Source organism: Micrasema longulum, unplaced genomic scaffold (genome assembly GCF_059751315.1).
Source record: "Micrasema longulum isolate JH-2025_06_02 unplaced genomic scaffold, ASM5975131v1 h1tg000561l, whole genome shotgun sequence".
In the NCBI taxonomy this organism is placed as follows: domain Eukaryota; kingdom Metazoa; phylum Arthropoda; class Insecta; order Trichoptera; family Brachycentridae; genus Micrasema; species Micrasema longulum.
The window spans coordinates 472435-486107 of record NW_028277757.1 but is presented as its reverse complement, the minus strand read 5'-3'; the positions used below and the strand labels follow the sequence as shown (position 1 = coordinate 486107).

General features: G+C 31.5%; 1 protein-coding gene across 2 annotated transcripts in view; it reads left to right on the top strand.

Annotated features, from left to right (window-relative positions):
* LOC148280603 (sphingomyelin phosphodiesterase) overlaps positions 1-13673 on the top strand; it is a 100896-nt gene that overhangs the window by 86183 nt on the left and 1040 nt on the right. The window contains exons 6-13 of one of the 2 annotated variants that reach the window (XM_088228120.1): positions 375-535; positions 928-1100; positions 1878-2072; positions 3233-3486; positions 4292-4401; positions 4527-4711; positions 6129-6314; positions 10347-10639. In XM_088228120.1, the coding sequence (XP_088084246.1) occupies positions 375-535; positions 928-1100; positions 1878-2072; positions 3233-3486; positions 4292-4401; positions 4527-4711; positions 6129-6314; positions 10347-10356 (1274 nt within the window). In that variant the 3' untranslated portion in view covers positions 10357-10639. Of the gene's footprint in view, positions 1-374; positions 536-927; positions 1101-1877; positions 2073-3232; positions 3487-4291; positions 4402-4526; positions 4712-6128; positions 6315-10346; positions 10640-13673 lie in introns of those variants that run through there. The other variant, XM_088228119.1, reaches the window with a different exon arrangement.

The following is a 13673-nucleotide window of genomic DNA, read 5'->3' as shown; positions in this document are numbered from 1 at the left end:
CAATTATTATAAAGAGTTTAGTACTGCTATGACTAGTAATTATAATCATGTTTGTTCCAACCTCGTTCTATTGTTATATTTGCTATAAGCAAAAAGTAAATTGATAAATATGCTACTGACCGTCTACTGTGAAGTAAATTTATATTAAACAAATAAACGTGTAGAGAAAAATAAGAATTGAATATCAGCTTCACTGGTTTTGCTTTTAGGTTGCAAATTTATTACTTTCACTACAACACTAAGTTTGCATAAGACAATATGGAAAAATTAAAATATTATAAAATACCACTGGAAAAAATGTTGTATTTGGATTGCATTTGGGACTCATTAATTATCTCAATTTAAATGCTTGTAAATCTTCATCTATTGTGCAGGTTCGAATGCGGAGTGTGCCGAGCCTTTGTGTTGCCGCCTCACGAATGGTCCAGCCAAGACACCCGGAGGGGGGGCAGGGAGATGGGGAGACTACCGCAAGTGTGACACACCCAAGAGAACTGTGGATCACATGCTGAAGCACATCGCTGATACCCACACTGTGTGTATTTTTACCTCATATTTTGAATGATTATTGGATGCAACAATACTAAAAAATATAAGTTGCATGTGCTCAAGTTACATAGATGTTATTTAGTTTTTCTTTACCAATCTGAAAATCCCTTACCAATGTATTTGGGAAACAAACTCCTTTAATTGGCAAGCCAGCAGCTGTGCTGCTGAGTGCCACAAATGAAAAAAGGTAACACTGTATCCGATGTTCTGATTAATTATGTCACCATCTTTCGCTAAATAATTATTACACGATAAAAAATATATAGAATAGGGTAATAAAAAGAAAGAATAAATAAAAAAAAACATCTTTTGATATTTAGAAGAAATTACTTTACAAGGCTACAAATTTTAAATGCAAATGTCTTTTTCTCACGTTAGGATATTGATTACATCTTGTGGACAGGGGATCTACCCCCACACGATGTGTGGAACCAGACCAGAGAAGAGAATCTGAAGATTTTACAGGATACCGTGAAGCAGATGTCGGACATGTTTCCCGGAGTTCCTATCTTCCCGGCTCTCGGGAACCACGAATCAGCCCCAGTCAACAGGTGAAACTGCATCTTTTTCTTTTATAGGTAGACATACTGAGAAAATTGTTTTACTGAATATATGTTTTCTGTTAACCTTACAGGAAATTAAACCTGATACTTTAACCATTGTAGTCAAACACGATAAGGATTACATCTTAAGGTGGATAAATATATTATTTTGCGGAGATTTATTACCATTTACAATTACTATTAGTTAGATTAGGTTAGGTAAAATAAAAACTTTATTGACCTGATCTTCGTGGACATTTTTTTTCTCATAGAATCTACTCATATGGACACATCATAACTGTACTTATTTAAAAAAATATTTCTATTCCGATTGGACTGTAGTTGATGGTTTTAAGTAAATCTTATTTGACGAACATATTGGGATACTTGATTTTTTATAGGGACACAATATCTCATCCTACTTTATAATTACTTCTGTTTCACATAGACTATAGCCGGTTTTTCACTATCAATGTTTTTTGGACTGACAACTATAGCTGTCATTTCCTAAATGTTTTTCCTAACTAATCTAAGCTAAGAGTGTAAATATACCACAAGACAAACAATATCATATAACGGAGATTTTATCAATAAATGGATAATTCTAACCTAACCAATAAGTAATTACATTGCGAGGCTGATAAATCACCCATTAAATGCATAATTGATCAAATCATCGAGGCGGAAAAACATTATGTTACCACTCTAATAAATGCATCATTAAGTTACAATTTTTTTTTTAACAGAAATTGGTGTAAAATATTATTTGTTATTGATTACTTGCAGCTTCCCACCTCCGTACGTGTCCTCAGAAGAGTCCAGTATCTCTTGGTTGTACGATGAGCTGGACCGCCACTGGCGTCACTGGCTTCCCGCGGGAGTTTCTCACACCGTCCGTAGAGGAGCTTTCTATTCTGTTCTAGTCCGACCCGGTTTCCGCTTAATCTCCTTAAACATGAATTTCTGCAACAACAAAAATTGGTGAGTACGTTTTTGTAATCTTTTTTAATTATGCTGTCTGTATTGCTTTTGCAAGCAGTAAACATTTAAAGACTTGATGGTAAGAGAAACAAATATTTTCAACCTGCTCAACACTATTTTTATTTCTTTATTATTCGATTTATTTAAAAAAAAAATCTGTAGGGTTTAAAAAAGTCTATACATTTTGCAATAATTTTTATTGCTTTTATTTAAGGTCAAATATTTTTTTATGGAATTCTTTTTTTTTGCTTGTTTGCGATTTTGAAAGATCGACATTTAAAATGGCAAAATTGTATGATTTCCATACTTTTTATCAGATCACAGCCTTAATCTATGAAGCCAGCGATTTGCTGGTCTGTCTAATGATTGAAATGCAGTATTTTCATTTAGTGTTATTATTTAAAATTTGTGTTTTAATTTTAACCCCCCCTCCCCGGAGATATGTAGCTAGTACACATTGCGTCTAATAACTTTAATATCTTTAGTAATATAATAAATATTGGGTTTGAATTTTCAGTATCCCTCCATTACACATTTACGTATCAACTGAAATAATTTGTTATTAAATAATAAGTACTTATTACCTTATTAGGCACAAAAAAAGCATTTTATCGGAAATCGGGGATAAACTACAAATATCATTAAAAGTATACTCACAGTATACCAATAACACCTGGCGTTTCACGTCCACTACATGTCCAGTTACGTAGTCCAGTACTAGCTACTTAGTAGCTCTCGGGAGGTTGGCGCGGGTGCACGTTTCGCCCGAGTCGTTAGTGATACCCAATGGTTTTTTCATGTTTTCAGCAGTTAGATTTGAAATATTATCATCTTTGAATTAAATTATGGTTAATTAAAGCCATTCCTTATAAATATTCCATTTTCCCTTTTTAAATCTCTTATTTTTTTAATGTATAGTGACTACACAACACCGTAACGCGCGGGTGTTTTTAGGACAGCAAGGGAAAGGTCAAAATAAATTATTATCAAAGTAAAATATTTTATATAATTTTTATAAAGTGCTTTAATTTTGATATTATTTAAAAAAAAACATAATAATAAAATTAAATAGTGTATTATAGAAAACACTGTGTGCTAATAATTTTTATAGTGCTACGAGTCAAAACCGAATTATTTTCTTTATATTTTGTACTGTCTAGGTGGCTTCTACTTAACAGCACTGACCCCGGAACAGAACTCCAGTGGCTGATATACGAACTTCAATCTGCTGAGTTCAATGCTGAGAAGGTTCACATCATCGGACACATTCCTCCCGGCCACTCTGACTGTCTCAAGGTCTGGAGCAGGAATTACTATGCTATCATCAACCGCTACGAGGCCACTATCACTGCGCAGTTTTTCGGACATACACACTTTGATGAGTTTGAAGTGTTTTACGATCCTAAAGATTTAGGTACAAATTTATAAAGTAGTTGTAGTAGAATGGTTGAGTTACCAAATCAAATACATAGTATGTATGTAGATAGTACCTATAAATAAAATAGTAATCATTTGTGAACTCAGTGTTATGTTGATAAACATTTTCGCTAGCGCGGATGCATATTTAAAATTAAATCTCAACTAAATAAATGTTGAAGTGATTAGTATTGTGAAATACGTTTTATTGTTGGTGCGTATCGAATTAATAATTTTTATTTTGTGTATAACTTTGCATAAGATCACTAATTTTCTTATAGTTGAAAGAAGAAAATCTCCAAACCAATCTATGAGTAACTGAGCAACAGTAGCGATTCTGACTCCAAATCAAAAGTCACCACTGTTGGGATGAGATTCCAATTTGATAGTTTTTAATAACAGCTATTTAGAATTATGTAGTTCAAGACTATTAAATAATATGCGATGAAGATTACTTATGTGAGATTTACTTTTCTCTTTTGGAGGCTGTTGACGTGGAAAAGAGTGATCTGTTTTTGCTTTAGATATTTAACAGCACCCTCTATTGGCCGGTCTTGCATTTTGTGCGATGTTCAGGCACATGATTCTTCCTCAAGCTGATAGCGAAATAGTTAGGCTGCATGTGACTATGGTCAGTTACATTATTAAAACAAATATGGTGTTCTACCAAATCTCTAACAAACAAGTGTTATAATATTGTGACTTTTTTTTATACCACAATATTAAAAACACCTTTGATATTTAAATGCCTACCTAATTCTTCTTTTGGCTTGTTATTTCTTGCACTTCTGGTTATTTTACAGGAAGAGCTACAAGTATAGCTTATGTGGGCCCATCTGTGACTCCATACTATGATCTCAACCCTGGCTACAGAATATACTATGTGGATGGTGATCATGATGAGACCACAAGAGTAAGTATATGAATACAAATTCAAAGTTGAAAAAATTAGTTCCCGTCATTAATTGATAATCCACGAGAGCTTGAAATCATCGGTCTTCTTATAAAATAAAAATCGAAGTAACTAAATATTTGCAGCTTGTAGTGGATCACGAGTCGTGGATAATGAACCTGAAGGAAGCGAACTTGTATGATTACCCAATATGGTACAAGTTATACTCGGCCAGAGCTGCTTACCAGATGCCCTCTCTCCGGCCACAAGATTGGGATCAATTTATCACCGAAATTACAGAGAAAGAAGAACTCTTTGATTTGTATTATAAGTAAGTAACATTGTTCATAACTTTGATAAGTATAAAATCACGAAGGTAGCAATATCATTATTTTTTCCATGTATCAGATAAATGTGCTACAAAGTTTTAAAATACCCATATTTTAAATTATCTGAAAATGAGAGGTTTCACGCCATATGGGACAAACGGCAGTTACGTCATTACCCACGCCACATTACGCTTGAATGAAGAAGTTCAGTGCTATTGGAAATTGTGTATAAAAAATATTTTTTACACGCGGTAAAAATTAGAGCATTTAATTGTACTCCGAAGTATCTCAAGAATGTTTGAAAAAATTTAACTATTTGCTTTGAATTACATCACAAGCTGTGATAGATTTCCGGTTTCCGGGAAGCCAACTCACCAATTAGTCACTGGCGGAGTAATTTCAGAATAACAGACTTTTCAAAAATCATACTGCTGATAATACGATACATAAAATTATTTTTAAAAAAAATTGGGCTCAGTCTTTTAACAAATAAAAGCATCGTACTTCCTCATTGTACGCAATGTTTATCAGAAGCGCACTTGATGAGGATGACAATGATGTCAACGTGACGTGATGCCAACGGCGAGCCATTTCAAATGTCCTTTTTTTTTATTAAAAATTATTAACAATACTGCGTTTTTTATATTACATAATATATTGATAGTTATATATTAGAATCCTAAAAATCTGCTCTAAATGTCATACACAATTTAAAAAAATACCCTTTTTATGAACTAAACCGTTTTATGGAAGGGTGATGGTTAAGCAGATTATTTTTCTGAATTATCAAAACACTCCTTTATGCTAATCACACGATTAGTCACTATAAGTATGAATGCAATTTTTTATAATATTGTTACAAGCAGACCGAAATTCTTCCATTTTATGATTAAGTTATAGAATATGATATTGTCTATTGAAATTTAATACCGCGGATTAATTACTTGTTAAAATGTTCAGGCAGGCTAAAAAACCTTACGATTTCATAAAAATAATTATTTTATTTGCTGTTTATTTTGTGTTGATGTTTTATATTAGAAAATCTTGTATTGGATCTTGGGATGTATACGGTATCGCTCTGCTTCTTTGGTAGGGAGGATTCATTCCCGGTACTAAATTGAATCAAATGCAAGCAGTCTATTGGTCAATTTCAAAATTCAAATTTACCAATCAATGCAGCTTGTCTCATTCAATTGAAAATGCCAAAAAAACTTATTTTGATTTTTTTTGGCCTATACTCGGTATTGAACTTACATAGACGATATAAATTATTTAATTAACAGCATATGTAAGGTTTGGGGTTTGGATTTATTTACAACATTACAATAAATGTTCATATAATTCTTCTATTCCTTTTTGCTACTGACATGAAAGAGCCCAAAGATATTTAATGTTTTTATTCAAATCTGTATTTCAAAGGCACTACTGGAAGAACAGCCCTCTGCGAACACCATGCGACGTGGACTGCCGCAAGCGTATCTTGTGTGATGCACGGTCGGGAAGGTCTCATGACAGGAAGGCTCTGTGCGGTACTCTGGAAGCTCGTATTGAGTCTACCGAGCGACAGTCCTGGGGCGCCTGGCTCTACAATGGCTTCACAGTCTCGTATGGATTCAGTTACTTTACATCCGGGTTCTTGTGGAACCCTTGACTAGAAAATTAACCTAACCTAACCATAACTAACCACTTTGACATGTGATAGTGTAAATTATTATATTTGGCGCTTATCTCACTAACTAAAATATATTTTCAAAAATGAAATTTCAATTCAGCTTTGATTTGATTCATTTTCTTTTTTTTCAGTTTATTTCAGATTTGTGGTTCTGAACTGAACTGAAAAAAAAAGTTGGTTTACTCAATTTAAAAATGAGAAAAAATTATGATATACATTCCACTAACCTGTAATATATGGTTATTGACGGATATTTTAATTAATTCTTAATCATCTTATATTACAAGAATTTTGTTTGATATATATATCGATAGTGGAAAGGCATAATTTACTTTACAGAAGAGCCAATCAAAGTTTTTTTTTTAACAATAAAAATTCCCATATTTTCAATTTTTATTTCAATTATGTAGGAATCACGCTAATATGAGATATTTTATTGATTAAAAAAAAAACAGAAAGCTTTTATTGGCTCTTCTGTATACATGTTGGTTATTAAATTTTGCCTTTGACTGCCGATATATATTTTAAATTTAATTTGAGTAATATAAATATGTGCAGCGGTAAATTATACATATTATATGACATTACTACTTAGCTTTACATAACTGATGTATTTATTTTTTCTGGTTTCTATATTGGTAACATTTGTTTTGTGGTTTTACATTGCATATCATGTATTTCTTAAATTAAGTTTTTTTCTGAACAAACGAATAGATTATCGGCAGCGTAAGTTTGAATTTTTAAAATAAAAATACGAGGTACATACATTCAAAAAGCAAGTTCTATTTGCCAGGTTAAAGAAAACAAGTACGTATTCAGGAAAAAAATATTTTGAAAAAATCTTTAGACCTTAAACTATATTTCTATATAAATCCCAACATTTTATAGGCACTTGTCGTAGCTTGGCACAAGCTTTTGTATTCCCTTTTTATAAAAGGGTACCTCCCTCTTCATAAAGGGGCACCCACTTTTTTCATCGTTGTGCACATTACTACGATCTTCATTAAACTCTCATCCATCTCTTTACTATTGAATTACATGTTCTCCGTTCACCACACAGATCTGTTGATGAATGTGGATTGTTTTAATGTTCCTCAAATTAAGGAAACGAATTACAGACCTTATCTCACAAGCGGTGGGGTTTTCACTTTTGTTCGGCATCTCAAACTAGCACCACGAAGCGTACACAACAGTCAGCTAATTCATAATGACTTCAACTCCTCAATATGTCAGAGTAAGTCCAACGCATGCGCGATCGCAGCGCTGTGATCGTAAGAAATACAAACGGAACTTACTTTCTGGATAAAAGACAAAAAAAATAAAAAATCAATAGAAAAAAATATATATTTAAATAATAAAAAATGTCGGCATGATTAAGCAGTGGATACAATGTCTAGCGAGCCTTAAGTATTTTTACATTACTGTATTATTTACCATGTTACTCAAATAAAAAATCACAATAATTGAAATCATATTTTCATATTTCAGAAAACTTTTGTAAGAATTATTAGATATTTTGAAAATGTGTATTTTTAATTTTTGCAAACATTTTTAAACAGCATGATAATTTCATGCATCTATAAAATATAACCACAACCCCAGTATGTACGAGGGTAGGTCCGAAAATTCGTGAAATGAAGGGGAAGGGGGGTAAATAGAAAGATGGTAATGTTTTTCCTTTTTAACCCTAGAAACATAATTTATAGTACATTAGAGATAACCATACATCACTGCGATGTACGGTAAGTATATATTCACGAAAGTAGCCCCCTTACCCGAGCAGCACGGGTGTCTCCTGCAAGCTCTGTGGGTTGACTGAGTCTGCAAGAACGGCGAGCCCAGTGGTTTCATATACGAGTTAATTATATAGATTTTTCAGAATCAGCTACGTTGATTCAATGCAGGTTATCTATCTCGGGTTGATGTATTCTCCTTTAACTCTTATACATTTTTTAGATATTAAAATAATTAATTTTATACCCTCGGAAAAAAAAGTTTTGTTAGTAAGTTTTGCTTGTAAATTTCTTTCCACAACTTTTTTTTCAATTCAGAATAAATAATATTTAGATGGGGCCAGGTCTGGGCTCTAGGCAGAGTCATTTAATATATGGAAGCCACATTTCTGAAGAGCAGTCATTGCAAAACTTCTCGTGTTTACGGGAACGTTGTCCTGGAAAAGCATGACAACTTTGGTCAATTTTCTTCTCCTCTGCTCCTTCAGAGCTCCTTTTAACTGCTCTAGTAGATTAGCGTAGCATGTTTCCTTTTTGCGCCACTGCATGGAATCTTATTTCAGTTCAGGCTCATAATGATAAACACATTTCATCTCCTCATTGTCTCTCGACGTGCTGTCACTTTTAAAGTGGCATAAGCATTTTGATCCATCTTGCATTGACTTCTAACGTAACAATATGATGATGTAGTATTCTTAAAATAGATGTAGATAATACTCCTAACCTTTCTGTTAGCTGCTTTTTCTTCAAACAGACATTCTCCATTATAGTTTAAAGAAGTAGAATCAACATGCCATCCAGGGTAGGGATCAACTTTAATTGACTTTCTTCCATCTTTGAAAAGACCATACCATTTATAAATCATAGTGTTCCCAGGAGAAGAGTTCCCGTTTACTGCTGACATCTCTTTTAAACTGTTGTGCTGTGTTTTATCAAATTTTGTGAGAAATTTGATGACAGCTCAAAACTGAATTTTATCCATATTCGGTTTTTTCTTATTTAACTTAGAAACTAATTGCTCATTTGTGCCAATACTTGTATATATATATATGTGTGTGTGTGTGTTAGTGATGAGTCACGCCATTTATTCATATAAATTAATACTCTTTCCCCTCACCCCCTTGGCAACCATTCCATTCTGCAAATTTTAAGACTTACTCTCGTACTTTGATTTTTTTAAATGTTAAGTGTTATTTTTTTAGATTAGTGCATGTTTGTATTTTCATTATATTTAACTTGCCCTGTACAAAAACAAATTATTTTACTAATTTAGAAATATTTATATTTTAACTTTCAAATTGAAAGAAAATAAAAAATATATTTTAAACATTGCAATTACACAGTGTAAACTTACAATCAAGTTAACTAGACTAAACATCAATATTATGAGTATGCTCAAATGTTTTTAGACAAGTATTGGATTTTTCCCCCTAATGAAGAAGTATCTTGACTATAATTCTCCTTTTTGCACCTAATGGTGTACAGGGCACTGTGTTGGTATATCAATAGCAGCGTATTGGTTACTTTCTTTTGTTACATGAAGGTAAGATGATCAATCTTACTTTTTATGTGGCAGTCCAGAGACTATGAAATATTGTAGTGTAAAACACCCCTATAAACAAATATTTCATGTCAATCATGTTAGAAATCGAATCCGAGACCTCAAAACATTGGCAGAACAGGGAATATTACACAGTGTGGCTTTTCTTTTAATCACTTAAACCAGCCAATGACAAGTCACAGGCCCTGTAAATGCCTGAACTTTCATATTCCCTTCTCAAAATTGTTCTCCGTCCTTATAGTAATATCTGCCAATCATAAACTCCTAGAGGGTATTGTCTAGAAAAATTTGGATATACTCCTTATATTGTAGACTAAACGTGTTAACACAGCCTAAATAAAGAAACTCCAAATGTATCTTGAAATCCGATTCTAATATATGTAGTCATAATTTTTCTTTTCATAGAAAAATTAATTATGTAGGTAATTTCTAAACCTAAATGAAATTACGTAGTTAATTTTTAAATCCAAAAGAAATTACGTAGGTAATTTCTTAACCAAAAACAGCTTTGTATTTATGCTATGTGCTATTTTTATCAGCATACTTCAATTCAGAATTTCCTCTAATATTTGTCGATTGGGATGTCTTGTGCATGAGAAAGATCGCTTATTAAAAAATAATTAGAAGTAAGGTGGAGGACTTTTCTAATTCACTAATTTTTCTGTGGACAGAATGGTATAGGAGTGCCCTGGATAACAAGACAACTGAACTGGAATGATTAGTGGTGCACATTAAACATAGTAGTGACAAACTTCAAAGTGATACAAAATTTCAGTGATTTTAGTAATAAGTTTTTAAAATGTGTTTCTTTATTAGCCATATCAATGTGCCATATTATACTCAAATATGCACGGGTGGTTCAACTCTATTACAGTTTATTGTTATCAATATTATTCATTAACACGCACATTATTTTGATAAACATTATACCGCCACAGACTGCCACTTGCAATCATGTTGCAAATAATAATATTGTCTTTATTGTAAATGTAGTGTTTCGGTCAGACTGCCAAAACTCAGCATAAAAAACAACTAACTTATTAAGAGACCGGTATTACCTATGAATAATAATGTGAGCGCTACCGCTTATAGATCCCCATGCGTACAAAAATCTAAATAGGATTATCAAACATGACAGTTTGCAGCAAAACAATAGGCCGTATTCAGGTCAAGAATTGCCAAATCGATATTAATATGCATTGTAATGGTTACCTTTAAATATATATATATATATATATATATGTATTCCTATTTATTTCCTTAAAAGGTAAGTGCGAACATAATATTTATTATTGCAGGGTTATTCCGAATTTTTATAAATCTCCTATTTATATGTTATAATCCTCCATAAGATATATTTTGCATACATTTTATTTTTAGTATTTCATTTATCAAAATTTTCATAGGGTTATTTCGATTTACATTTTCGAAATTCTTCTTCATATTTTATTATCCTAAAATATAAGAATCATGTGAAAAAAACTAACATAATGACAAAATTAATTGTTTTACTTAAATTTTTATTCTAATTGTAAATTGTTTATGAACAAAGCCAAGCACAGCGACGAAAGCGTCAGTTGTCAAACTAAACAATAATGGCTGTCAGCAGAGTGAAGTTGTCACTAATCGAAAATTTGCAACGCTTTTGTTCTATGCAAAAGAGCAAAACGGTGTCTCGTCTCTATAAACGGTAGCGCGCGTTATTACTCTGAGGGTATAACATAATAACATATTGTGCTGACTGCACAGTCTGCACCCTCATAAACAGCGTTATCAACCTCCATCAAGCAAAAATTGGTTGAATGCAACGCTGCTCATAAATCACATTTCTCAGTTTTCATCAATTTACCTGTCCTGGCACATACAAGATATTTGCTTTGTATTTACTATGAGAAATTAAAATACCAACAGGTAAATATAATTTGGTATACATATAACACAAATTAAAAAAATTATGTTAAGAAGTAGAGATTGTCAATACTGTGGCGGTTTTCTTTTAGTATCCCACAAGTATGAGGGAAAGTATAAAAAAAAAAACTTATTTGGACAGAAAATAATGAAGACGTATTTTCATTACGCAATTATATTTTTAGCTTTACTTTTTTCCACTCCAATCAAATGCTCAGTTTCACTGTGACACACCTATATATATGAGGAGCAAAAATTGAAAAAGTGATTTGTCACATAAATATAGAGCTTAAAAAATGAAGAAAAACTGTTTTTAACAACACTATTTGTTTGAATGTATGAACTTTAGGACATATTTTATATAGGAAAAAATGTGTTTTTAATGAATAATGTGTTTTTTTCTCATAGATTTTGATATGAACTATAGAATTTGATATAAACCTATTTTTTTCAAGTTTGCTCCTCACATATAGGTATATATCTATCTATCTACACAGTGGTACCTGTTTAGTTTTTTCATTAGGTATTTAGATTTTTTTTAATGTATTTTTGAGAAATTGTTTTGTATTAGGTTTTAAACCTTTTCTTTAAAATTCGGAATTTTTGAATACAATTTTGTAGCTTTATTTAAATGGAAGGAATAGAAAATTGTTAGTGAAAAGAATGATTCTAACTCGTTAATAAAAATATATACATATATATATATACAGGTGTTCATTAAACCCTGTCACCTCCGAAACCACGATGATCAGTATGAGCAAGAAGACATATTGACACATAAAAATATATTTTTAGAAAGAATAAAATTTTAAAAAATAAAATATAAAAAAAAAGCAAATGGTTGCTTACTTCTGAAGGGGAGAAGCGAGGAGGGGGAGGAGGGAATCTGATACTGCGCCGCGCTTCCCTCACTTCTCCCCTGCAAAAGTAGGCAACCATTTGTTTTTTTTAATTTTCTTTGTTCTGAATACTTTTTTAAATATGCTAATATGTCTTCTTGCCCATACTGATCATCGTGGTTTCGGATGTGACAGGGTTTAAAGAACACCCTGTATATGCTATGCACAGTATATTCTGAAATTTGTAATTAGTAAAAAAAAATTGAAAATGTAATTATGAATTATGATTTGAAATACTTAAGGGATTATTTTTGTGGGTTACACGTCAGTCTTTTAACTATTGACATACATATATACATATTTAGCATAAAATGTTATAGTCGTACGAACTGTAGGCTAAAGTTTTAAAACAACATTAATTTAATTTTAAGTTTTGATGGGCCAGAATTTTATAAATACATGTGTTTTAAAAATAGTTCTATTTTTATATCAAAACTTATTTTACGTAGTAAGTGAATTTTAGAAAATCTACAATACTAAATAAAAGTAATAGTAGAATGTAGTTTGTAGAAGAAGTCAACTATTTTATTATAAGTATGTATGCATATATGTGTAATATTATGTGTTTAAAGTTCTTATTTTTATGTATAGTAAAACTCTTACTCACATTTAATTTTTTATGTTATTTGGTATAATATATCATCGCTTACAATAATGTTGTTATAAAATCATCATATTTTTATTTCTGTTTAAACTATGTGTGATTTATATGGGAATTTTAACTTCCCAACATGACTTATCCAAAAACTATAATCGTTTGTCAGATTTTTGACTGTGTGTTTTTTAATGATTAATCTATAAGGTTCCTTTAAAAAAACCTGTCCAAATTGAGGCATGTAGTGTCACAATGTAAGTAACAACATATGTATGGTGACTAATTAATTTTGATTTATAACGCAATTATAGCAAGTAATGCTTACCAAATATATTATATTATGTGACTTTCATCAAATTTAATAAAGTTAAATGTTATATTAAACCTATAACTGCATTTTTTTTATTCTTTATTATAGTGGGTTCCTTTTGTTTTCTTAGATTATAAAGCACAGGTATTACAGTCGAGTATATTATTTAATTTCACAATAAATATTTGGCCTACACAATACTGTACATATTTTTTTAATACTTGACAGCACTTTTGGTGTGAGAAATCTATCCTTCTTCAAAAAAATTGGTGAGTGTTTTTTCTTA